The 27323-nt window shown below is 35.5% G+C and overlaps 2 protein-coding genes across 2 annotated transcripts; both read right to left on the bottom strand.

Annotated features, from left to right (window-relative positions):
- Positions 1–1344: 1344 nt before the first annotated feature.
- Positions 1345–12591, bottom strand: LOC113750176 (uncharacterized aarF domain-containing protein kinase At1g71810, chloroplastic). The gene is made up of 21 exons (XM_027294133.1): positions 12160–12591; positions 11850–11894; positions 11712–11750; positions 9565–9735; positions 9245–9397; positions 8896–8931; positions 8136–8179; positions 7303–7393; positions 6483–6524; positions 6264–6372; positions 5840–5954; positions 5699–5748; positions 5517–5595; positions 4940–4990; positions 4586–4727; positions 4405–4449; positions 3960–4061; positions 3822–3863; positions 3131–3313; positions 2141–2248; positions 1345–1780 (listed from the first exon to the last, which is right to left on the bottom strand). The coding sequence occupies exons 1-21, from the start codon at positions 12565–12567 to the stop codon at positions 1676–1678; spliced, it is 2160 nt and encodes a 719-aa protein (XP_027149934.1). The 5' UTR covers positions 12568–12591; the 3' UTR covers positions 1345–1675.
- Positions 12592–21370: 8779 nt separating this feature from the next.
- On the bottom strand, positions 21371–27098 carry LOC113750265 (putative late blight resistance protein homolog R1B-16). Its single transcript, XM_027294262.1, has 5 exons — positions 27033–27098; positions 26477–26530; positions 23957–25546; positions 23635–23848; positions 21371–21963 (listed from the first exon to the last, which is right to left on the bottom strand). The coding sequence occupies exons 1-5, from the start codon at positions 27096–27098 to the stop codon at positions 21560–21562; spliced, it is 2328 nt and encodes a 775-aa protein (XP_027150063.1). The 3' UTR covers positions 21371–21559.
- Between the last annotated feature and the right edge of the window lie 225 nt (positions 27099–27323).

Below are 27323 nucleotides of genomic sequence, written 5' to 3'. Positions count from 1 at the left end.
ATGCCCCTTGTAGTTTTGTATCTCCTTTGGGTATCAATAAATATCTTACCCAACAAAAAAAAAAAAAGATGTTAATTTTGGGGAATCATTATTATTTTTTCCTAGTATTTTCGATGATATCATCATGTCTCGCTTAGTTGTTTAACATCCTTTCACATATTAAAGTTTTATTTGGGCAGAAAACTAGGAGCATATTCTTAAAAAGATGCTTTCTGGAATTTGCTTTTACTGCCGTTTTATGAATGCAAATGTTATCCAGCTTTTAAAGTCAATTGAGGCACGAGAATTGACCTACTAAAATCAGGAGATGAACAAAGACCTAGTCAATAATGCGCTACAGCATGACCTAAAAAATTTGAAAAACCAAAACCTAAAGCTGTTTCAGTTTAGGTGGAAAAGTTGCCTGACTCGTACATGCACTACAGATTTGAAAAATCGCTTCAAGATCAATTCAGAGCATGCTACACCATTTATAAAAAAAAAAAAAAAGGGGGCAACATTCGGAATTAGTAAGTAACACCTTTCTTAGTATTTGTTCACATATGAAGTCTTTACATGAGCTGTCGCTATCAATAAATATAAACCTTTAACCAGTTAAAAGATTAATAAGTTTCTTTTTTTCTTTCCACACCCTTTCTATCTTCAACTATCAGATGATCCAATATTCGAACTCTGAACCTGATAGGAGGAAGAATTCTTAGTAATTTTGTTCTTTCTATCGACTAGACCAAACTTAAACTGGTATTCTGGTATTGTAAACTTTAACTATACGTCATGAGCATATTTCCATTTGGTATCAAGATCATTACATTCTACATATATTATTAATGTTTTATGTATGTGTGGGTTATTCACGGAAGCAGATATAGGCAAAACTATAGTTATAAAATGAGGTGATCAGTTCAACCGTGGATTGGGTGGTTCAATAGCAGGTTGGACGGCATCTATATTATATAATGTAATAATATATTTTAAATTACAAAAATAATAACATTTTTAAGTTAACAGTTCAACTGACACTTTTTTTTGCAATTCACCAATTGAACTGCTAAATAATTGACTGATCAATAAGTTTATTACTTGTCCGATCTAATTAATGACCCAACCCAATCCTATTGCTTAGTCACCAATTTAGACAGTTCGATTGTCAAGCTGAACCGAATTTTATAACTATGGGCAAAACATCGCAAGAAGTAGAATGTGCTTGGATGGGAGATTATTTGAAAAAGCTATATAACATTTTTTATGATGTGATGTATGTGCGATAAAAATGTGATTAGAAAAATAAAAAGATTAATTAAAAAATGTGTTTATGAAGCAACTAAAAACTATTTTGCAAATAAGTTTAAATCCAAACAAACCCAAATCACATACTAGCATTTTGCTGGGAGCCATTTGAAAAATAATGGAGTCATGCAGCAATGACTCAATGCCTCGAAGTCTCCTGTATACAATTATTTTGTTTTTCCTTGTTAAACCTTTGAATTTACGCAAGGCGGTGGCCCTACATTTTGCCACCTACTCAAGAGAACATGTACTCGCTCTCTCTTCCTGTATTTGAATGACGTCCCATTCCAGAATTTGGGAATACATTGTGAAAGAATACCAAAGGCAGCAGAAGCATAAATATCATGTGGTTTTCCCATTAAAAAAATCAATAAATAATGGATTGATGTTACGAGAAAACCCTCCGAAGTGCTCTTGCAGCAACACGAGAAACCAACTTGGCAAACAGGTCAGCTGGCAACCGAAGTAACTGTTGTTGCACATCTGGTGGGAGCTGCCAAAGGTGTGGAACATAATTATCAGAACTTCCTTCCCATAGAAGTTTATATTACCCAAAACCAATCACGCTAATCAGCAAATGTAATCCGAGGATATACTAAATGAACAATCACAAAGGCCCGGGATTTTTTGATAAGATTGGAAGGCTTCACTTATATGCAAACAATATAAGTAGTCAAGGAATCTAACCCCCCTTTTCTCACTTTCATAAAGAAAAGAATATCTAAATGTTGTGAGAGCCATAACAATGAGAGGCTTCTAATATCTGGGAGTTCATTACTAGTATCCTGTAGGTAGACACAGCCATGATATTCCTTTGACCACGTGTCTATTCAGATTTGAAGAGCTAAATTACCTCCGGGAGGACAGCAAGGAATCGCCCTAATTCCTCAATTGATACAGATTGATAAAGAACCAGGGAATCTCCATTTGAAGATATTTTCCGGCTATTGTAAGCACTGACCTGCAAAAAATTATGTAAATGCCCCATCTGGACATGTTAGTACATTTGAACATTTCATGAGAGAAAACCTGTACCATATTGTCTGGCCTTAGTGGTCCTAAGTCGTAGCTCATTCTTATTTTACTGTTTTATGAGCTAGAGTATTATCACTTCATTAGGATTAACTCTTGTGACACAGTCGTGAATTCATCCCTTATGTTATACTAAATTAACATTCTTATTTAAAACCAAATTTTAAAAATTATAAATCAAATGTGGGGCTACAATGAATTTCACTTGCTCAATGAGCAGTGTTAAATAACTTGTTCGATTGATTAATTCATCCTTGTAATACAGCACTTTATAATCAAGTTTAACATTCTCATCCATGTTTAAGCTATCTCTTACAGACTGAATTGCATAATCACCGGCGGTTATAATCATGATGAAATTGAAGTTGGGGTTCCAAAAGTATCAAAGCAACAGCTTAAATTTGTCAAGTGACTATAGGAAGTATTCTAATGGTCACACATCCAACTTCTCAAGGACTAGAAAGTTATGCATCATCAATGAAGATGGCTTGACATATTGCTTTTTCACTTGCAGCACTGTTACATATTTGAGCAAAAGATTTTCAAATATTTGGTGGTAGCTTGATTAGAAAAACGCACTTGTGATAAAACATAAAAACTGTCTCTCCCTCACACACACTCTCTCTCTCCCCACAACGCAAGTACCAAAACTTATCATTACACTTCAACATGTACACAGAGGCCTGTAGAGGTTGATATACGCGCAGTTGTGCAAGTCATTTCATTCATTTCTATCATTAGAGACCTACTTAACAGATGAGTAATGATTTGACTTTCGACTAGTTAAACTATTGAAATGAAAATCTCTTACCATGCCAGTTTTTCTATCCTCTTGAAGACCTGATAGCAACGACACAAGGCGCTGCAATGTTCTCAAATTTGCACTATCTTCATCAGTCATTAGTGAAAATGATGGAGAACCAGAGAATGGGAGTCTTGCAGTAAGTGAAGATGCTACAGAATCAAGAGTTGCAAGTCCAAATGCATCCAATCCCTAGAAAAATTCGTAAGACTATCAGTAACCTGAGGCATCTACAGCAGCATGTTAAGATACAGAAGAAAAAGTAGTTCTTATACACCAATGCAGAATCTTGTGGATTTAGAATTTTAACACCATCAACTATTTGGCAGTTTAGAATCTTGTGGATTTAGAACCATAATACAGAAGCTCTTTCAGAATGTGATTAGGTGAACCAATCTTTTAAAGATGCTATAAATTGCCGCATGCGTGCAATTTTTCAAACACAAGAAAAAATATGATAGCTTTACTTTCCTCTTTCTGAACAAAGACTGTCAAGGCTCTCCAACACTGTGAATTAAGCTGTTGGATTTACATGCTCGGAGAAAATTCAGCTTCTTGTTTGTTATTTTGCTGTAATGGATTGGAGAAGGGTTTTGTATTTTAATCAAGATATAAATGTTCATGGACCATCCGCTACCTTGATTCCATCTCTTATATGCATCAGAAAACTATTAAACAAAAATCCTTTAACCTACTATACCTTCGCAAATTCTTCAAGAATTATCTCTCTAACAAAAGCCCCCTGCAAAATTTTTAGTAAGTTAACTTTCCTTTCTCTTCACTGAATAGCAAAATTCTAGTCCCTTCAACGGCAATAATGCATGAACAAGCAACAAACCTTTTCAGTCAATGTAAAGGAAAGGACTTCCTTGACAATAATATGGGAATCACCATCTTCAATTTGTTTTCTGATCGATCTTTCTGTCCGAGCACGTAGGGACTGCCAAAGCATTCAAGGTTTTCAAAGAAATTAGCTAGTGGTACGAAAATACCAAACTGAGAGAGGGAATAGAATGGAATAATGAAATTTAGGAACTAAAGAAAGAATATTTCAGTCAAAAAATTAGTAACAAAAGCAGAATACTCTTCAGATGCTCCACATTACTGTGCAAATAGAATCTTTAGTGGCACTAGCAGATTAGCCAATGATTCAACAGAAAATATCGGGACAAAGAGAGGTCAGCAGACAACTTGCTTTAGAGACATGAAATGAATAAAACTAATCTTTTCAAAGAAAAAAAAATCTATTTAAGGGCAAAAAAATTCCCATGCAACCATCTCACCTCTGTGACCAGAGACTCCAGACGGTCAATCCTGAACACACCATCCTGACATGAAAATTAGTCAATCAGGCTGTGGGTTTTGACAAGGATAAAGCGGTGGTAGATGATATAGCAGATAAAACAATGACATACAGTTAGATTGCATCTTCAGCAGAGACAGGAATTGTATCCACAAATTTACCTTATAGAGAATAGCTTGAAGCGACAATTGCAGCTTTAATGAGCTGTCGGTCAGTACTTTCCTGGCTATCCATGGGTAGGTACTACCCAAAACTTTGTAATTTGGATCAAAGCTGATAGCAATGCCCTCCAAAACAGCAAGGCTGGAAGTTTGCCGGAAACAAGTAATGAATTTGGATGGTGGATTAAAATGCAAAATAGCTAGAAGGAAATCAATTTCTTAAGGTTACTAGAAGGATGTACGGGGCTAAAAGAACAAGAAATTCTTACAACAAACATCTGCTTTATTTACTTTGATTTTCTAGTGAGTATAGTGACACTATTCTGCTAGAATTGAAGAGGAAAAGGTGGGCACCTCCGAATGACAAGAGAGAAGTACGATGGTATCTGGAATTTGAACTTATACCTGCCAATTATTGAAACAATGTTTATGATGAGAAGAAAAAATCAACCATATATGATTTTTTTCAGAATAAAAAGAAAGAAGAACATATTTAGGTATGCTTTCTGAAGGACAACAACAGATTTTACTTAAATGTCATCGTTTTGCAGGTTCATAGTTCAGACTTTTATCCAAGGTGTATGCTGAAGATTGCATATTCAACTTAGGCACCACTGTATCAAATGGGAAAAAATATACAAAAAACATTGAAGCATGTTTAGCACAACTCTCATGCAACCTAGAGAATATTGATTGAAAAGAACACTTTCATGTAAAGGAATCTCTAATATATATATATATTCATGAACAACCATTTCACAATATCACCATCTTTAAATGATTTGTTTTTTCTTTTTAAATAACGGAAATGAAACTCAAAATGCTAGGTTAGTTCTTCAGTCAATAGTACAAGTCTATTCTCTAATTTTGTGATTTCCTACGATGAGATACATGTAATTATTCAATAAAAGGCTCAAAATCAGAACTTTACATGGTAACTCCCAAATCTCCCAGAAGATCCCCAAAACTTATATTGCGAACTCCTTTGGCAACGGCATCTCGAAAAACACCTACGGAGGCCGGAAAACTATCAATGAACCCATACATAATATATTGACGTCACCTCTTCAGATTCATACACAAGAGTTCATATTATGAAGAGTAAATTTTAACCTGTTAGTGCCACTGTAACAGCTTCCTTGTCTGCAGTTGGTGGAAGAAGTCTGTCAAGTAAACAAGTAAATAGTGTTTAATCAATGCCATCAAGGGTAGAACCAATTTCTTCAGCAATTGAATGAAAACATGATCATCTACCCAAGAGTCACGAAGTCCTTGGCCAATGCATCATAATCACGATTTACAAGATGAAGACAAGCTTCAATAAAACCATCACGAAGTTCTTGTTTGAATTCACCCATCATACCGAAGTCTGAAGTTGAAAATACAGGGAAGTTAATTTGACTAGTTTAAGCAGTAAATTTAATTATGATTACACTAGAATGGCAAAATAAGGTTTCAGCTTCAATCAAGGCAACTAAACAGGCAAAATCATAATGTTCAAACCCAAACACAAGAAATCATAATGTTAAAACCTAATCACGAGAAGAAAAAGGGGAAAGGAAAAGGAAAATCAGGGGCTATTGGCAATTAAATACAGCATTATGTATTTCCGTTTACCATTAGTTGTGTTAACTAAATCTTAATATGCTTCATAATAGATGTAAGTTCAAGAGAGTACCTAAGTATGCAAGTTTCCCATCATATGTGCGAAGTAAGTTTCCAGGATGTGGATCTGCATGATAGAACCCTCTTTCCAGAAGTTGATTGAATGAGCAATAAACTCCTACCTGTGTGAATTCAGAGTGCGGCTTTTAGGTCTACAACATTGTGCTATATGGCAGAAAATCTGAAAAATAGGGGGAAAAAAAGAGAACAGAAAACGGGTTCGTGATTTGACCTCAACCAAATAGAGATCCTTCACTTCAGCCAGCTTTTGTCCCTAGAGATCACCAAATTTGAATTATACGAGGATAATATTGAACTAGTTTTGGAAGATGAATGCATAAATTATACTATATGACACTTATCCTTCATATTAGCAAGTGAACAGCTATTGAACTATGTAATCCTGGGAACAAACAATGAGAACAACACGTCTAGATGTATGATTTAACATTTAAGTTATGATAGTACCCCTTTCTAGAGGTATTGTTCTAAAATGCAGAGTATGGATTTGGTGGTTAACAGTGAAGAACAAAGATAAATAGTTAGCTATATGAGCAAGCAGAAACATTCAGCCTGACCCTAAAATGCCTTAACTTTGTAACAAATGAAATAAAAATGCCCGTACAAGTTGTCCTAGATGTCAAGTCTTAGATGACCTAAGATAATGCAAATTTTGTTGAAGGTAGCTCCATGTCAAGTGAGAAGAAGCACGACCAGATAGGCACTTTTCTTGCAAAACGTGATTCTAGACAACCCAAAAACCAAGCAAACTAGAAGCAAGAAGTAATTTTATTGGGTGGCCAGGGGCGAATCTTGTAAATAGCTAGGTTGGCTCTGCAGTTAATTTATTGAGGACTAAAGTAGGAAGCTAATGTTGACCAAGAAAGTTAGTGAATTCCAAACAGGGCTTTCCTACTGAGCCCCTTTCTTTATTTTAATTTTATACCCTAACAAATTTCTGAGTTCTTTATGCTGTGGCTAGCAGAAAACTTAATTGGTTTGTTAAAACGAGCTAAATCAATGGTAGTTGTGACAAGGACCTCCAATATTACCTCCACCCATTTCATGACAAGGATCTTGCGAGTTGTTTGATTCATGAATATTTCGGGAACTACAACATCTTTTATTCCACCATATAATTGCCTGCATAGCACAACGGGGCAATAGTTAAAACATACAAAGACAGAAAATATGGTCAATATAATCAACCAATAAGACAAATGAGTGAGAAACTAGGCATTTCTGTGGAGGTTGAACTCAGAAGGGATCGTGAGATTCATGGCTCAAATATGACTAAAAAGCCCAGTCCCAATACAACATAATAGAAACTAAACCAAGGTTGACTGAATATATATCAGTTCCATTCGTAATCCAGCTGACTATAACAGCCAACATTTCTAGCAATAACTCTTGATTGGCATGCAACCATACAACCACATCACATTACAGATTGGTCAGTGTTATAGCAATGTACCCCAAAACAAAAAATTATGTCACAAGAAAAGATTAACTTAGATACTTATACACACATTCTTTCAAGAAGGGGTTGAAAGGCGAAACTTTTTCCAATGCATCGCAGACATAAGATACTGTGAGACGGTTATAGAATCCAACAGATACTTGCCAAATTTATCTTAGCAGAAAGAGTTGACTGACGACCCTGATTAATTCATAAATCGCAATGCAAAGATTTTCAACAGTTAGATGATTCATTGGGTCCTGCTCCAGATAGGTTTCATGTTAGCCTGTAAAGCTAAAACGAGCTCTCATGATGAGCTGAAAAGAGACTCCAGAAGCACCATACAGATACATATACACATAATAAGTGCAATATGATTATAAGTTAAAATTTTGGAATTCATATTTGCCGAAATTGACCTTGTACCTGAATTTAACTCCATTGCTGGCTTCTCGTATGTAGTCCATCTCCTGCATTCAATTTGATTACCTGTATTCAATACAAAGCCCTAAGAATATATTCCTCTTTTGATCTTGTGATGGAGATTAACAAGCAGAATTTAAATTGTGAGAACAAAACATGGTGTATGGTAGCCTGAATACTGTGGTATTTAAACAGTAAGTGATTCAGGGTATGATAACTGTGGCTGCTATAGTATTTTGGCAGCAAGTGATTCCATTTTTATACACAAATTACGTGAGATAAATCTATTCAAATAACAGAAAACTTCTATTCATATTAGTGCTTAAAAGGATCATAAATCATCCATTCCCATTCTTCTAAATGAATAATGCTTCTGAACACTGAAATTACACATGAAAGGAACAATATTGCATGGACCATAAGTTACCTTGATCTAACAAAATAGGAGTTTCACTCAAATGCTGCTCACCCCTCATAAAAAGATGCTGTAATGTGAATAAGATTTTGACTCAAGCCACTTTTAATAAGTAAGAATGCTGTTCACGTGCATGAACTTAAGACTCCTTAAGTTACCTCATCTTGTAAGGTTATTTCCATAGGCAACTAACTGAGAACTTCTTTTGGGAGATTCATTTAGTCTCAACCTTCAAACTTGTCTTAGCACTGAGAATTTGGATGAATGCCCTAACTAGCAGTCACATACATGCAACCATGGAAGTGTAGCTACATATGAGCAATCAAGTGTAAAATGATGGATACATACCCGAAAAAGACTTGATGCCCACTCATCAACGATACCCTACGAGTTGAAGATCAGACAGTCAAACCCCTATATTACACTAATAAAACTAAATTTATTGTAATTTAATTACAAGTGGATCTAGATATAAGGAGGTATAACCTCCACAAGAAAAGATCACAAAGACCTCCTTTCAGGAAGTATTCCTAAGGCCACAATACATGCACCAATTCATAGGATTCAGCCTACATTGCCTGGCAACACTAGTTGTAGACTTTCCAGCCTAGGAAATGCAAGGATCATGTGACCAAACTACATATTTTCCGCTTCTTTGTACACAAAAGAATCATTTATCTCTTTCATGAAAGACTACCTGAAGGTCAGAGTTAAATTTGCCAGCTCTCTTTATTAATCCTGCAAGGTAACGCAAAATTAATATGTCGAGAGAGATTGCTGCTTGAACTCCTGGCCTTTGAACCTTGACAGCAACTAGTTGTCCATTAGAACGAAGCCTAGCTTGATAAACCTTTCCAGACCCAAAGATAAAGAAAAGATAACAAACCTTTAGTTATACGGTTAAAAATTAGGGACAACCACAACCAGCATTAATTTTGTTATTGTCACCATATGAAGTACTCAATATGAGTTAGAATCTAAATAATAAGTTACAAATAAGCATGAATAACCGAAAACCTGCCCAAGAGATGCTGCAGCTAGAGGCTCAGGCGAGATCTCTGAGAAAATAGCATCTATTGGTAACTCAAGCTCTCTCTCTATCATATCAAAAGCAACATCAGAAGAAAAAGGTGCTATTCGATCTTGAAGCAGTGAGAGCTCATCCAAATATGAAGGTGGTATCAAATCCTGGAAGAATATGTCAAAGTAGAGTGTAAGATGTGCCTGGTTAAAATAAAGTAAATAAAATATCGTAAAACAATGTAGTTGCATAACATTAATGCAGTCCCTTTCAGGATTATGCAACAATGCTATTAGAATGAAAACAGGGGACCTAGAATGTATGAAATGCTGTTTCTTGAACAAAATCATGAAATACTACTCAAACATCTCCAGCTTATAATAATTTAAATGCTTGAAATTCACAAGCATGCACTTTTTTTTTAATCAACTTTGATTTTGCAATCACCACATATTATATAGCTCAAGAGTGTTCCTAACAAGGAGGATACTTTAACTTAAACAAAGATACTCCACCTTCAGAAGGAACTAAATAACCAATAATGCATGTCCACTGCAAATTGGCAGGTATCAGGTTGGAGAACAAGATGAGGACTATTTTTCCTTTACTGTCTCTCTATCTTCTTCGCTTTTTCAGAGGACGTTGTTTTTGTGTATCTGAACTTACAGTAAGTAGTGTTAACATGAGAAATGATGGCTTAAGCAACTAAACATGGCCGATCAAATTTGTTATCACAAATTGTTCTCTTTTATTCAAACATGAGATGTTGAAACACTAATCGAGAAACCATCACCAAATGATGTATGAATTTAATTCAGGGCCTGATGCAAGTCTATTTGATTGAATACAGAAACACCTCAATTCTTCTATACGTATGGCCAACATTGTTTCTCCTGTACGAACTCATTTAAGTTGCAAATTGCAAGAAATTAATGGTTACAAACAATGTGCTGCTAATTAGTGGAATCATCAAACTGCACATTTTATCAGCTTCAATACTACCTTCAAATTGATTTAAATTCAAATTAAATACACAAACATGAACAGAAAAATGTAATTTCTGGATGGTAAACATGAAGGAGATGGTTTGGACATGTTTGACAAAGTAGATGAGCTCTTTGTACTTTTGTCACTTGGGAGCTGTTTGAGAGAATGGCTTTGTTCAGTTATCAATGAGAGAAAATGTGAAGAATTCTCCTTTTGACATTGCCTCTAACTTTTGGTTTGTTACTTTTTCTCTGATAATTGCAAATCGACTTTGTTATATTCTTTTTCTCTGATTGCTAACCAAATGCAAATATCTCCTAAATACCCCAAACATTCAATGTATGGTATTCAGAAACTTCATAGGAACTACTGAAGCAAGCTCATATGCAGCCTGCACAGAGAACCACTGGGTTTAATTGGTTGTCTTAGATAATTTTACTTGTCCGTCTTCTTTTGCGCACCAATTCAAGAGGCTGATTTTTGCAGTTGCTGTGTACGAAATTTGGAGAGCTTGAAATTCTGGGATATCCCAAGCTAAGCATTCTACTGCAGGTGTCATGGCAGCTATTGTGTAGAGTATGAAGCATGTGGTGCTTACTTGGGTAAAGATTCCCAAAACCAGAGAAAATTGGAACTAACACTCGATTGGATTTGCCACAGGATAAATCTTTTTTAGGTTACTAGAGTTTATTTGCATTTGTGGGTTTGTGGTGTTGATCTGATGTAGCTGTGGATTAACCTTGTGCACACACATTCTCTCAGTATAATCAATAAAAGGTCAGTGTTGCTAAAAAAAAAAAAAACTTGTTTGTCTTTACTCTCCTTCAAGAAGATCCAAGAGCCACTACTGAAGAAGAAAATGATAGATATCAAAATTCAAGAAAAATGCAAAAAAAAAAAACTATCAGAAAAAATTCACAGCTTAAGGAAATAAAGATTGAGGACTCTATTTATGCCATCAATGATCAGCATCACCCATGGGGTCTATGTAGAAAGCTTTAGTACCAAATTTTTGTGCTCATAGTAGTCAAAATCATAAATAATCACAAGTATAAAAAATTCAAGAAGTTTAGAAGCCTTAGCAACTTAATCTCGACAACAAATTAAATAGGAAATGAAGCCAAGCCAATGGTAATGAAAGAGAAGTGTCACTTACAGGTCTAGTTGAAACAGCTTGAGCTATTTTAATATATGCCTACAAAAGGAAAAGAAAAAAAAAAGCCTGAATTAAAATACAGACGCATGACTAAATTCATAAATTTCTGCTTAAAAAGTTAATACGTCTAGAACATACCGGCCCAAGCTCTACCAATATCCTTCTCAGTTCCTCTGCTCTAACCTGAGTAATCAATAATAACAACAATTAAACAAAGAACAACGCAGTTTAACTACAAAACACTCCCTGCTACCACTTGAATGATCATAAAATATGGATTCTAAAAACCAACATGGAGTTAACTATTAAAAATAAGCTTTTATCATCTCAATATAACTTGATATAGTCAAATTCGAGCTTAAAATAATTTTAAAAAGAATTTGATTGGTTCAAATGTTCAATAAGAGTTATTCAGATCTTGATAAGTATAGGTTGGAGTGAAAACTACCTCAAACATCTGGTCGGCACGCTCGGTGAGTTTATCCACGTAGCGAAGTGCGAACCATTTCCCGAGTGTACTAGCGAGTTGGAAGAGGCGACGGAGGACAATGAGCGGCTTCTTCTGATAAATTCCGGCGATTTTCGAAACGTTGTACTCCGTCAACGAGTCCGCTTCCGAGGAGCTCAGCTGGAATAAATATCCTGAGTACTTGGTGAACGTATCCACATTTTCCACGGCGCGCGAAGCTGAAGACGAAGACGAAGAAGAAGAAGAAGAAGAAGAAGAAATAGAGGAATGAGGTGGTGTTGATAGTAGAAGAACGCGGCGGAGAGAGTTCAAATTCGCCGCATTCTTAAGGCGGATAGAGTAAGATAACGGCGGCGGCTGTTGAGGTGGCGAGAGGAGCAGTGGCATTGTTTTATTATTTGCGACGGTCTTTCTTTTGCTGAGTGGTTCTGTTCTGTTGGTTAAATTTTGTTCATTATATTATCGGTTTTGGTTAGATTCCTCGAATGCCACGTGGCTAGATTATGGAGAGTGAGCGGAAGATTGCGTTTACGAGTGCGACCCGTCTTTGGTAAGGAATGAAAAATTGCCAAATTGGCAAGATTAGCATGACCTTAATTTTCGGCACATGGATTTCGCGTTTGATTTCTAGATTGTTTAATTCAACCAAAGTTGGTTTAAAATGCCAAAAGAATGAAGTAGGCCGTTTGAAAGCGAACTTAAAATTGAATTACACTAGTATTTCAAGCGGATAACATTAATGCTTGAGATCTTTAAAAGAAAAAAAACAAGCCAGAGTTTCTGATTTCTTTTTCTTTCGAGCAGGATAGCGTAAGTTTATCAAAATGAAAATGGTGAAAATTTAGGAATATCATTAGATTATTAGATTGAAGGTTAATAACATAGTTTAGCTATATTAAACTTAATTATACAGCCAATCGATGAGAGATGGATATAAATTTTAATGATAGAACTAATATAATAAGGATTAATCTTTCCTACACTGACAGTGTATACACTGACAGCGTTGGATGAATGAAATTCAACTTTTGCATGTATATCATGGATTAAATGGTGATAATATATACACTATCAATATATATAAAATTTATTCATATAATAATCTCACGAACTTTACTGCTTTTTGAAATTTGTCAAATGCAACCATCATTATGTCCATATAAAGACGAAGACAGATATGTGTAATTATCAGTAATAATAAGGGCAACTTTCCATATGTCATGAAAGACGTGCAAGAAAAGGAGACTGAATTGATATTTTGTGTAGTAAGATTTAGGGTTAAATGCAGAAAACCCCCATGAACTTTCATAGCCCTTGCACAAAACACCCCGAAATATGTTTATAAGCACTTTGCACCAAGCTCCACTGAAAAGTAACCGATCTTTACACATCGTGATATTTTATCACACAAATGACAACTTTATCCTCTGATAATAATTGAACGAACAAAAGCAACATTCGTCCCAATCTATATCTATATGTATTCAGGAAGGGATTTTTAGCAGAAACCCTCTCAATGCCTTCTAAACTTGTCATACTTTTTCTAGATTTTTGTATTTATTTTAATACATAAAAAAGTAGTGGGTTATAACCCACCTTATCACCAATCAATATTCCCACTATCCCACTATCACCTTATCACCAATCAATATTCCTACTATCTCACTCCCACTATCCCACTATCTTAACTCATATTTTTGTATTTATTTTAATACATAAAAAAGTAATGGGTTATAACCCACCTTATCACCAATCAATATTCCCACTATTCCACTATCACCTTATCACCAATCAATATTCTCACTATCTCACTCCCACTATTCCACTATCTTAACTCATCCTACAATTACTCCTACAAATTCTTCTTTTACTGATCGACTTAATTAACTTATCGAGTTAATTCTCTCACCTTCTCTCTTAGTTTCTTATTTGTTTTGGGTTCTCTATTGATTTTGTAAATGTATTGATTTTGTTTCTTTTGTGAGCAGTAGTGAAAGATATTATGTGCAGAGACTCCAACAGAAATCAACCTTCTTGCGGCCGGCTTAATTTTACAGGTCAGTCCCCTCTGCCTTTTAAGTATGTTTTGCTTTTGCTTTGTTTTTTGTCATGAATGATATTGCATTGATTTTCTGATCATCCATTATTTCTGAAAATTTTTTACAAAATCTTATGAACGGTTGTTTGCTTATTGTTACACTGTAAAGCAAAGATAAAAAGGTATTGCTTGCTTATATAATTGCGGATGGTATAGGTTCATGATTGAGGGTTCTACTATTTCTAACATAAATTGTATATTATAAAAATTTATTTGTTTGTATTACTGAAATTTTTTTAATTATTTTTTATTGCACATTTATCACATAAAATAGGTGTTACGATAGTTATTTTCATAATTTTATTCCAAAAATGATCGTGCATGAAATAAAAAAAAGATTTTTTGATAATTAAAAAAAATAATTAAAAATGGTTTATAATTGGAGAAAAACAATTCAGATACTACTAATAACTAAGGCACTATACGCCCATTATTAAAATTGGATTAATTTTTAATTTCGTCAGAAATCCTTTTGGCAAAATTGCATTCTAGCCTTTCTTTTCTTTATCAACAATGACAATTACAACTACGTGATTCATCTATCTAGCAACAGCACAATTCAACTCATGGAATAAATAGTTCATTACTTAAAGTACTTAAACGAAAGGTTAGAGCCAAGTCCTACTTAACACCTGCAAGTAATATATTACATTTAGAAAAAAGAAAATGATTCAAGAGGAGCAAAAAACTCACCAAGCCCCTGACATATGTGTAATCGTCAAGGCAGTTTTGAGCATTTAAAACTGCATTCCTTAGTTCAGGTAACCACTTCTCTGTAATTGTTTTCATTTGATTACAATGCAATTCTATTAAATTCTATTGATGCTATTTCTATATTAATTATTGTATTTTTTTGGTTAACAGTTCTCATACAATGTATCACTATTTACACATAAAATAAATACATAAACTATTGATTTTTAATTTAATATATATTTTATTTCTAGATCAAAGAAATGAAAAATCTAACTGTCCTCAAGATCGCCAGGCATCCACATCACCAATGATTTTGCGTGATCATGGTAAATATACAGTTTCTTATATCGTCATACTCATCTTACATACACATTTTTTGGCTGCACTATCTTGCTAAATCAACTATAGATACAATACAATACAATTGTATTACAATTGTTCGATTACAATACAATTGTATTACATTCTATTGATGCTATTTATAGACAACTTAGCAATTTTATAGATTAGCAATTTATTTTATTTTATAGATTACCAATTACTACATGTACCAAAATATTTTTATATAGGGATTACTTCATTAACTATGGGTGCTAATAACAATTCAATTGGTGCGTATTTTTCATTTGATTACAACACAATTGTATTAAATTCTATTGATGTTATTCTATATTAACTATTGTATTTTTTTGTTAACAATTCTCATACAATGATAAAAAAAATTCTTATACAACCGAAAAAAGACGGTTCTTGAATGATATATACATTCTATTATATTTCAAACTATTGTTAAACAGATATTATATTTTAATTTGATTGGTAAAATTTTTTCACCTTTATTTGTTCACCATTTTATTTTTTTTCCAATAATGTCAGCACCGTGCATAGCACGGGTATTCCCACTAGTCAACCAAGTATTCATCAACTAACTCTTTGACAGATCTAGCAGACAAGGGATGAAAGTTATCACTCCATTCAGAAACAAACCCATTAACCACAACCCACTTTTCATCTTCGCTCAATTTCCTCCATTTCTTCCCGGCTTCTTCAACTTTCGAGCCCATGTAGCTGCTCAACTCATTAAACAAGAGTTCTCTACTCTTATTCAAGGCCTCCTCTCTTTGTACGATTTGAGAGTTCAATTTTTCAACTTCTCTGGCCAACTTTAATTCAAGCTCTGCATCGCTCAAGCTGTTGTCGCCGCTGGTGCATGAAATTGAGAATCGAAGCCTCGACGATATGTTAATGAGCTGGGGCCTTGAGGAAGAATACGAGAGGAATGGATTGGTTTGGAGTTTTGGGAATCGTTGAAGGGGTCTTGGGGCGAAAAGATTAACTCTCAAGGACATTGAGAAAATTTTGTGGGTTTAGATCTCTAATACTGAGAGTTAGAGGCTTGATTTGATCTTGGGCGGTATTTCATGAAATTTCTGAGAGATTCTTGATTTGAGTCGGTGTCAAGCGATTCACCTTCAATTCCTTCTGGCACCAGCAGATGGAGCAATTTTGTCAAATAATATAATTTCCAATCCAATGGAGCTGACAGGTAGGCCTCCTAAGCCTCGTAACGTGCACATTAGATTTCCAGCGGATGCAATAAAAGAAATATACAGTACTCTCTAACTCAGCTGAATCAAGAACCACTAGTGCAGAGATGCTCTTGGCAGAATCAGATTTGCTTTCAGACGATTATTGCAGGTACGATGTATCATGGGATTTCAAAGTACTGACGGACAAAGGGCAAGATGTATTAATTAGAACTCAGATAAAGAATAAATGAATCATAAACAACAATAAATTAGTTATGCCCACCCAAAAATGAAAGCAAAACGGGATAAAGAATAATATTTCTTATATTGTTCCTTCAGACTCCATAGCTGCTGCATGATGGCGCTCTGCAAAAACCTCAATAATCTGATGTTGCAGTGATTCCTGATTTGCTAAGCTTCTATAAATATTCGACCTTATTTTAGATTCTTCAAACCATTATTTTCCCACTTCTAGTCACCCTCTGCAGTGATTCCGCTTTGCTTCTTCCTCGATCGCAAGAAAAAAGCAAAAAAAATTGACAAACTCAAGAATTTTGACAGTGAAACTAATGTTCAGACTTTCTCTTTGCCTTGTACTTTCCGCCCGATATAATGGGTTTGATTGGGACGAAGGGTGTTTTTGTCCATTCAATTATTATCTGAGGATAAAGTTGTCATTTGCATAATAAAGTATCACAGTGTGTAAAGATCCGTTACTTTTCAGTGGAGCTTGGGTGCAAAGTGCCTATAAACATATTTCGGGGTGTATTGTGCAATGGCTATGAAAGTTCAGGGGGTTTTCTGCATTTAACCCTAAGATTTATTGCTTTTCGCTTCATTTTCTCAACGTGACGGGTGCTTCTAGCTTGAGGTAAGAAAATTACTAGTACATAATTTCCTTCAAAAAGAAAAAGGGTGCATTTTATTTCCTTTGTCTAACGTACGTGGTTGGATGATCATCACTAAAAAAGTCCAAATACGAAATGTGCACGAGTGTTTTTTTCCACTCTGCGTGACTTCGGATCCTTCTTTGGATAAGGATAATGTTTTGTTGGCCTACGTATGCTCTTTGATTATTAATTTCAGGGTTAAATCCATTTTGTCCCCCTAAACTTTGGACGATTATCCACTTCAGTCCCTAAACTTCAAAATGGAACATTTAAGTCCCTAAAACTTATAAATTGGAACACTTAAGTCCCTAAACTTATAAAATGGGACACTTAAATCCCTAAACTTATTAAATGGGACATTTCGACCACCAACGGCATTTAGGATTCTGTCAACAATTTTCCTTAATTGGGAGGTATTCATAAGTTTAGGGACTTAAGTGTCCCATTTTGAAGTTTATGGACTGAAGTGGGTAATCGTCCAAAGTTTGGAGGGACAAAGTGAAATTAACCCTTAATTTCACAACGTAGTAATTCTGAACTCAAGGGGGGAAATTTTATGCACATATACCTACATAATCCTTTATCAGTTTTTATGGGAACAGTTTAATTTATAAGAAAAATTGTTATACACCTTGACTTTGAAGGGAAAAGACAAAATTTTTAAGATTTGAGAGACGGTGCTCTACCTGTCAATTACACCTATCTTCTTTTTTTGTTTAACCATAATTCTTTTTCTTTTCTTTCTTTTTTTTTTCTTTTAGTCTAAACTACTATCAACTATTCTACACACACCTCTCTTTATTTAAGGAAATTAATCTTTATTTAAGGAAATTAATCAAACCAATTGCTATGAACACACAAATAGCAATTGCATGACTTATAGGGAAGCTTAAATTTTAGTAATTAACACAATTAATTGATGCTCAGCTATTTTTTTTAGAAATTGCATGGCTTATAGGGAAGCTTAAAATGAAGTAATTAACACAACTAATTGATGCTCAACTATTTTTTTTTTCCTTAAGATCTTGTTATTTACAATTCCTCCCCTTATCATCCAATCCAACCCAATGGTGCTCAACTAGTTAAATTCAATCTAATTGAGAAAAAAATTTCAAAACCTGCGGCCATAAATATTAACTAATCATCCTTGCCAAATGAGTAATCTAGTATTGATCTCATGAAATTCAAGTTCCGGATTCCCTTATTTATTGCAAAGTTTTCGCACGTAAAATCACCAACAAACGAACTAGCACTTCGTCCCAAATAACATTACATGAGTGATTGATTACCTAGAAAACAAGCAAAGCAACAAGTGGATATAATTAAACTAAGCAATATCTATGTATCTAACATTTCTGGGAAGTCTCCTGAGTCACTTTCTTGGGGATAGTCACAGTTAAGACTCCATTCTCAAGCCCACATTTGATTCCCTCCAAATCAGCATTTTCCGGCAGCCGGAACCTCCTCCGGTAGCTTCGACGGCGGCGCTCCACCCTATCTCCGCTGATTTCCAGCATGTTGTGATCTTCCACCTGCACCTTCAAGTCTGCCCTGTTGACCCCAACCAAAATTAAAGCAGCCATTTATTTTAGACAATATTAACCTTGCTAACATGCACCCTTGTGAATTTATTGCACATATCCCTACTACACACCCCATGAAAGTTTGTTCAATTTCCTTGTTTTTCACCATTTATATGATATATATGAAATACCCCAAACAAAAAAAAATAATTACAATTGAATCAGTTCACCTAATACATTTTTTTGCTCTTTTATCTAATATTGAGGTCATCAAATACATTTTTTGTGCCCAATTTGGGAAAAAAATGGAAAGAATAAAGTGCTCAAGAAAAGTGGATTGTGCTTATAATTAAACTTGGATGAAAACTCTTAATTATTGGATTACATCCAAATCTCAATAATAGAGAAATATCATTTAGACCAATGAAATAAATGATGTTACTTAAGTTGAAGCAAATGGATTATAAACGATGCTCACAAACATTAAGAAAAAAAAAAGAGAGATATTTAATAGAGACCACTATTTAAATGATGTTATGCTATAATTTAAACTACATGATTTTAAACTAAAGATTTTTTTTTTATTTTGGGGGAAAAAAGAAAATTGGATGAAAGAGAAAGGAGCGATAAGTCGATAACCAGGCAGATCAACACGAAAGATGTGGGCATGGTCAGTTTCGCGCCAATCCACGTTGGCATGAGCCAGAGCAGACACGTCATCACCCCGGTCGCACCGCCGCCCCTGCCGGTGGTCCAGCCGTCGTCACCATAGCCAAAAGGGTCCCATATATTCGAGGAGGAGAAAGCAAGGGAACGAAATCCGGCCTTCCTCCGCCCTGCCAAGGCCCAAATGACGACATTAGCACCACCACTTTTTGTTACTACTGCTTTAAACCAGTTTTAGGTTGAATTCAAATTAGGTTTTCTCGGGGCTTTTATGGTTGGTTGGTGCTTGATGGCCATTTTGGAACTGGTTTGCTCGGAGCGAGTGCATGGTCGGTCTTAGCAGTACTACTGTGTACGGCGGCGCTGTTCAGTTCAAGTAACAGCCACGTTTCAGTTCATTGCCAGTTTACATGGAATGATGACACGTACGTTGTTTGATGGATTTCAGTCCCATGATGACGAGGACGAGAATTGGATTACTTTCTGGAGCAGATGGGTGTTTTGATCCTCTCATTTTTGTAACCTTAAACTAATCTAATTCAGTTGTGCCAGGCTATAATGTTAATGTTGCAGGTTCAAATCCCTGCCCACTCTACCCGTTTCTTAAGTCCCTTTCGTTTCTTGCTGGAAAAAAAAAGAGAGAGAAAATCTATAATATTGAAAGTTGGTCCCTTTGAATTGCTATTTTTTTTGAAGTTTTATAAAAAAAAAAAAATTGTAATAATATAATGTATATGAGATAAAAAAAATAATTAAAAAACATATTCACGAAAAACGTTATTTTTTTTTTTTAAAAAAAATGACTTTCCAGACAAGGCATTAATTGTTGTTTGGGTTAAGCACAAATAATTGTTCGAAACAAGTATTCATCAAATTGGGAAAGCTATGCTTAGTTTTATCAAATTTCAGAATTTATGTTTATAGAGTCAAATTTAATTTGAGTTTAAATTAATAAATTAGTATGAAATCTTTTTCATACTTTCTTTAAACTCTTGCGGTTGAGGTTGGGATTTCGTGTCTTGATTTTGGCAAGTAAATAACATTTCTTTCACTATGTGTGGATTGTTATGTTCGTATTTCTGCATACTATCGTTCAGTAAATTGTAATTTGTCAGAATTCATCTCACCATTATGGGTTTGGCTTGTAATCTAATCATTATTATTACAAAATAATACTCGCTAATATGAAAGAATCTACTTTTAAGCCGAGTTCCCCTTAAGCATTAGATAGTTAAGGCGTTACTCTTTCAATCTCTGAATTTGGCAATTTAACTTTAATTTTTGTGAGAATCAATCAAGTGCTTTAACATTAATATTTCTGATAGAAACTTTTTTTTTTAATTTCCAAGTCTATGAGATGATGCAAGATTAGGGGTGTGCATCGAAATCGAAAGCGGTAATTCGGAAGTTTGAAATCAGAAATTTTCGAAATTTTGGCTTCAGTTTTCCCGACCGAATTCGATTTCGAAATGGCTAATTCCGATTTCGAATTCGGTATCGAATTGAATTCGGAATTCGGTGAATTCCAAATTCACCGAATTCCTTTTTTTTTTTTTTTTTATCTTATGAAGCTTCATCAGATTCATAAGATGAAGCTTGAAGCCTTTCCCAGATAGATAAAGTTCAAGCAAAGGCAAATCACAGTTTATTTAAATAATCCCCTATGAATCTTTCACCAGCAAAAGAAGCTCCAAATTAAAGAAATAGGGAGGACTGAGGAGGAAGGAAATCAATCCCTTCCGAAGGCTCCAACAGCTGCCAGCAGACAGCAGTACCTTTCTATCGCCAGAGCCAGCGTCTTCTTGGCAGATAAAATGCCCTTCTGGCTTCTCCAGCCGCGGCTCACCACCAGTCACTCCACAATCCCAACCGAAAAAAAAAAGCATTCAAACCCAATAAAGAACATGCTGCTAATGTTCAATTAGACTAGTAACTATAAAATTTATAAAAACAAAAAGGGGAGAGAAGTTCCCTCAGTCACCGCCGGCCTTCTGGTAAACATAGGTGAGGCCACACTTGCCGCATCTTCTTGGTCTTAGTGTAGATCTTCTTCTTGCGCTTCTTGGCGCCACCACGGAGGCGGAGGATGAGGTGGAGGGTGGACTCCTTCTGGATGTTGTAGTCGGCTAGTGTACGGGCATCCTCAAGCTGCTTGGCTGCGGCGGCGAAGATGAGGCGTTGCTGGTCCTCCGGCTGTGTTTCAAGTATTTCAAAGTTGAGCTCCTTCTCGACTTCTCGAGTCTCGGAGGCAGTGGAGGCGGAGCTGCGGAGGAAGGGTTTTGGACAGAGACAAATTGAGGAATGAGGAAGAGGCGGAAGATTAGGTTTTGCAATTTGCAATTTTGCTTTTTTGTCTTTTTGGGAGTTGTTTTGCAATTTAACTGATTATCTTAATAATATAAATTATATATTATATATAATATATTGTTAAAATATTATATTATATATATAAATATTATAAATCGAATTCGAAATTATGTTTTCCTATTTCGAATTTCGATTTCGAATTCTCAATTCGAATTCGGAATCACCGATTTTAAAATTTATATTTTCGAATTCGACCCGATTTTGACCAATTCGAAATCGAAATTACCGAATTCACTTCCGAATTACCGAAATTCCGAATTCAATTCGAAATCGATTTCGAAATCGAAATTTTTCGACTTTGCACACCCCTATGCAAGATACACATACTCCCTCCCGGTTTTACAGCACCGACTCCCTCTCCCTGTCTCTACTGAACTGTTCAAGACTTCCTCCCAAGAATGCAAGTGGTATTTAGTCCATAGGGTTAATTAAATGTCAGTCCTCCGAAAGTTGGGATACTATAATTGACCCCTCCATACTTCAATCCTTTCAAATTTAGCCTTCCGATTTCAAAAATTTTCCCCATTAGTTGAAATGATATGGTGATTGGTGTTGACTGATGTTGGCTTAAATCCACTAGACAGAAACACAGAGGTCATGAAAACCAAATGAGGTGTTATATGGCAATCACTTAGATATAGTCCACTTGATTTTTACTCTTTTTTTTTTTTTAGAAAAAAAATATTTGGATGAGTTCAACTCCGATCGCTACCACGATTAAGCCGTGCCCCTAGAACATAGGTTATTTACATGATTCTTATAAATTGTCCACCAATGCATGATTCTTATAAATTTTGTCCTATCATCTTCAGTTGATAATACCTCAGTAGAAAGTTCAAATTATTTTTCATCATATGTAAATGGAAGCAAATTAAAGTACATGTGAGAGCATATGCTAGCTGCGTCAACCATGAACAAGTTTTGAATGTGTTCTAACTTCTAAGGTGTCTCCATTCTATTCTTTTCTAATACAAGAGTAGGGCCATGTGGAGGGAGAAACCCCCCCTCCTTTAGAACATATGGAAGGGTCCTTGTAAAACATTGATACTTTTATTGTCATCCTTTAACCCTTCTTTCATAGCTAAAGTTTTTAAAATATATATATATATATAATTTGAAAGTAAAAGTACGTGAAATGGTGAGATACTTTTTTTTTTGGGGGAATCTAGCTAGATACCATGCTTCTTTATTATTTTTCTTCTAAGGTAATTTAGCAAGATACAATAATGTGCTTAGCTTTAGCATGAATCACAGCTATTCTTAAAAGTTGGCTCCATACGTATATGAGATACAAATTAATTTTAAAGGGACTCGTGCCAAATGTAGATTAATTTGACAATTCATTGAAGTAGGCTGTAGTTCATAATTGACAATTATCTTTCATTCCACGTCAATTATCTTTCCTGGCCAAACTAATTTCGATTGGCAGTGACTAGTGAGCTAGTAATGGTATGGTGTCATGGACAACTTTGTTCGACTTCTTATGGTTCTCCGTCAAATCCTGCATTCAGAGAAAGTTAAACTCCATAAAAACTTGAAAATATGGACGACTTTAATTTCGTATCATCAACTGACAATACTTGCACAAGATTGAAATGGTACAAAACTTCGTCATGCATCTAAGAGCATGCCACCCCCAATTTATTTCAAACCAAAAAAAGAAATTGCAAAATTACATTAGGGACCAACAAGAATGGCATTGAGCTGATCATTGCCATAATTATGCTGGTCCTCTAGAATTTGTTTAACAGAAATGGTGGCAGAAGCCCCACACCATTTCATCTCAATCAATTGTAGAGTTGGAATTTCTCCAAAGGAAGAAGGGATCTCCTCAAGTTGCTCACAACTTAGCACTACGAGTTGCTCAAGGCAGGGGAGCTGCTCGCTAGTTGCATTCCACTGTACAATATCCAGAGATTCTAGTTTCAAGAACTTCAGTTTCTGGAATTCGCCTTCTCTCATGTCCCATTGCTACCCTTCAAATGCCTTGTCGAGTAATTTTAGAACCTCAAGATTTGGTAACTGGCCAATGACTGAAATTTCATGCCACAATAGGCCAGCGTTCGACATTGTCAACTTTTTCAGCTTTGAAGGGAGGCTAAAGATACAAGGACAGGGCGCCCAAGCATGGAACGACATCTTGAGCGATTGAAGTTCACACAAAAACTCTAATATCCGAAATGGATTGCAAGCTTGAAAGTAATCCTTCCATGTACTTGAAAATATGCATCCTAATTTCTCGATGTTGGGTAGCCTCCTCAGGAACTTCTCAACACTTGCATGTTGCATAGAAATGGTGGAAATGGATTTCAAATTATTCAGGTCAGAACAGTTTTCAAGAAACTCTTGACTGTAATATTCGCAACTGAAGAAAGAATGATCCAGTATAAGCTCCCTCTCCATTGCCGATTTCCAAATAGTCTCTGGTAACATGACGTTACCAATTGCACCACTGATAAGAAAAGTTTCCAAGTTTCGGAGGTTGCCGATATCAGAGGGAATATTATTTGTACGAATCCGGACAGCCAAGTATTTTAAGTGAACCAGCTTGGCTATCTTGACAAGATCAGATGTGTCGGCGCTACTTTGGACTCGAACATTTCCCAAGTCTAACACACTAAGGTGTTTGCACTTGAGAATTGAACCATAATCTAAGTGCCTGCTTTGGCTAGTTCTGGTGCCATGCACAAGCCCTTTTTTATACCCTAATCCTATCTGTTCGGAGAGATTATGCCTGCCCTTAGAAAGAAAATCTCTGAACGCACATTCAGAGTGAAAGCCTCCAGCATGAGGAGGCAAAGACCCTGAACTCACTAGTTCAGTTCCATCAGGTTTATGAAAGTACAGCAATGAAGAGATGTTCGTAGAGATGTGCAAAAAATTCAAACCATGCAGTCGGAAACTACCCAAAAGAATTGCAATTCCATGAGAAATGTCTTCTCGTGTCACAGATCGTCTTTTCCCAAGTTTTGCTGTACAATATTCATGCAGCACATTATGAACGCGACATGCTTTGACTCCTCCCTTGGAACTTTTTCTGGCTATCATTACAAGACTTCTATCAATTAACTCATTCAGGTAACTCTCTGCCTCTTGCTTTAAGTTCTTGCGGCCCCAATTTGACTGCTGCACAAATCCTTCGGAATTCCATAACCGCATCAATTTTGACACTGAAATTATTGTGCCCTCTGGAAAAGTTCCTAAATAACAGAAGCATGGCTTTAAGTGATCTGGCAAGCGCTTGTAGCTAACTTCAAGAATTTCCAGGATTTGTTCCTGTATGCTTAATGACCTGAATAACGTCTTAGCAACATGTTTCCAAGAATCCTTTTTTCTCTTTGTCCTTTTCGGAGTACCAGCCATCAGAACCAATGCAAGTGGCAGCCCTTTGCAACAGCTGGCTATACGGCATGAGATACTAGACAATTCCTTATGACAAGGATCTCCATTAAAGAGCTTCATTGAGAGCAATTCATAGCTCTCTTCATTGGAGAGCAGACGAAAAGCATAGGTAAGGCTTTTAGCTTCCAAAGCAACAGCATGGCTCCGAGTAGTAAACAAAATTCTACTCCCATTCCCGTCATCAGGGAAAATTACCTTTAAACCATTCCATGCCTCAATATCCACACAAGATCCTCAGTGCCACTTCCATATTTATGCAAAGTGTCCTATTTATTTAATTTATCATGTGCTATTTATTTAAATTTCTTCTGCCATCACATGATAAGTGGAATTGACACTGGATTTGGCACCGAATAGTGGAATAGAGGATCCCAACTGAACCTCGCGAGGGTGTCTACTAGCACACGGGATCCTCTATGCCACTTTTCTAGTGGTAATTCAGTGCCACTTCTATATTTATGCCAAGTGTCCTATTTATTTAATTTATCATGTGTTGTTTATTTAAATTTCTTCTACCATCACGTGATAAGTGAAATTGGCACTGAATTTGACACCGAATAGTGGTATGGAGGATCCTAACTGGTCTACTAGACCAAAGCCCGGTGGTTGAAAAACTTCTATTGGTCACGTTGGTTTCTTGACCTTGACAGCACGAGCACCTTAAGGCAACACCCTGACCAACTGGGCTAATCCAGTTGTTTAGCCATACGAAATACTTAATTTAGCATGGATTAAGACATTATCTAATGAACGAAAATTCTAGGAAAAAAGAAACTCCCCCACCAGGAAATTTTAGAAATGTAAAAGCTTATTACACAAACGAAAGAGGAGTTTCAAGAGACTCATGGAAGGAATTTTAAAGAGTAGTTTTGGGCGGAAGGAATTTTAAAGAGGGTGAGGAGAATATTAAAAATGGAAAAAAAAATTGAGTATACGTCACTAGCGAATAATCCAAGAATGTAGATTAAGACATTAGCGAATCAAAGAATACGTCACTTCTTACCATCCATAAATATAAAGCAAGTTTTGAGGGAAATATGAAATCAAAAAGCCCCAAAAAGATAAAAATCTTTTCTTCATTTGGCAAAGCTTTTAATTGCATATTTGCATCATTTCCAATCCAACTTGACGAAGACAAATTTTGCGGCCACCCATCGGAGCAGCCAAGGTCTCAGCACACTGAAAGCATACTTGCCGTCAGAAGCATAGAAGCATTGAGCCTATTTGGATAGAAATTATTTCTTTGTATTATAAACACATTTTTCAACATATTTTTTTGTCACATATATTACAAAAAAATGTTATAATAATTATTCTAAATAATATTTTAAATAATTTTCTGTCCAAACACACCCATTGAAAGGACACGAGGCCCCAGCCCAAACGATTGTCAGAAAAATCATGTAGGTCGATTTTTTGCAAAATACACAAGATATAATTTTGTATGCACATGGTGTAACTTACTTTCAACAACGTATAACTATAAAACAAAATTTTATGTGTCTCACACATGATATGAAAAATGACGTACAAGGTACAATCTGAATCTTATATATATATATATATATGTGTGTGTATATATATTGTAAAATCTTGACTATCAACCTTCAGGAACGGTTGTTCCTAACCCTCCTCCCCGTTGAAACTTCTTTAAGATGTTAGTGACCAGCCGTCTACACACAGGATCTTCAGTGCTACTTTTTCCGTGACAATTCAATGTCACTTCTATATTTATGACAAGTGTCATGTTTATTTAATTTGTCACGTGCTATTTATTTAAATATTTTCTATCATCATGTGATAAGTGAGATTGATACTGAATTTTATATCGAATAGTAGCATAGAGGATGGCCGTCCTGACCTTTGGATTTTGTGATTATTACCTATCAACTCAAGGGACCTCCCCAAATAGTGGTCACTTATCAAAAGGCCTTTTTTACATGACCGAGGATTGACAGATTACTAGCCTCAG

Source organism: Coffea eugenioides, chromosome 10, assembly GCF_003713205.1.
Source record: "Coffea eugenioides isolate CCC68of chromosome 10, Ceug_1.0, whole genome shotgun sequence".
In the NCBI taxonomy this organism is placed as follows: domain Eukaryota; kingdom Viridiplantae; phylum Streptophyta; class Magnoliopsida; order Gentianales; family Rubiaceae; genus Coffea; species Coffea eugenioides.
This window is presented reverse-complemented; position numbering and strand designations above follow the sequence as displayed.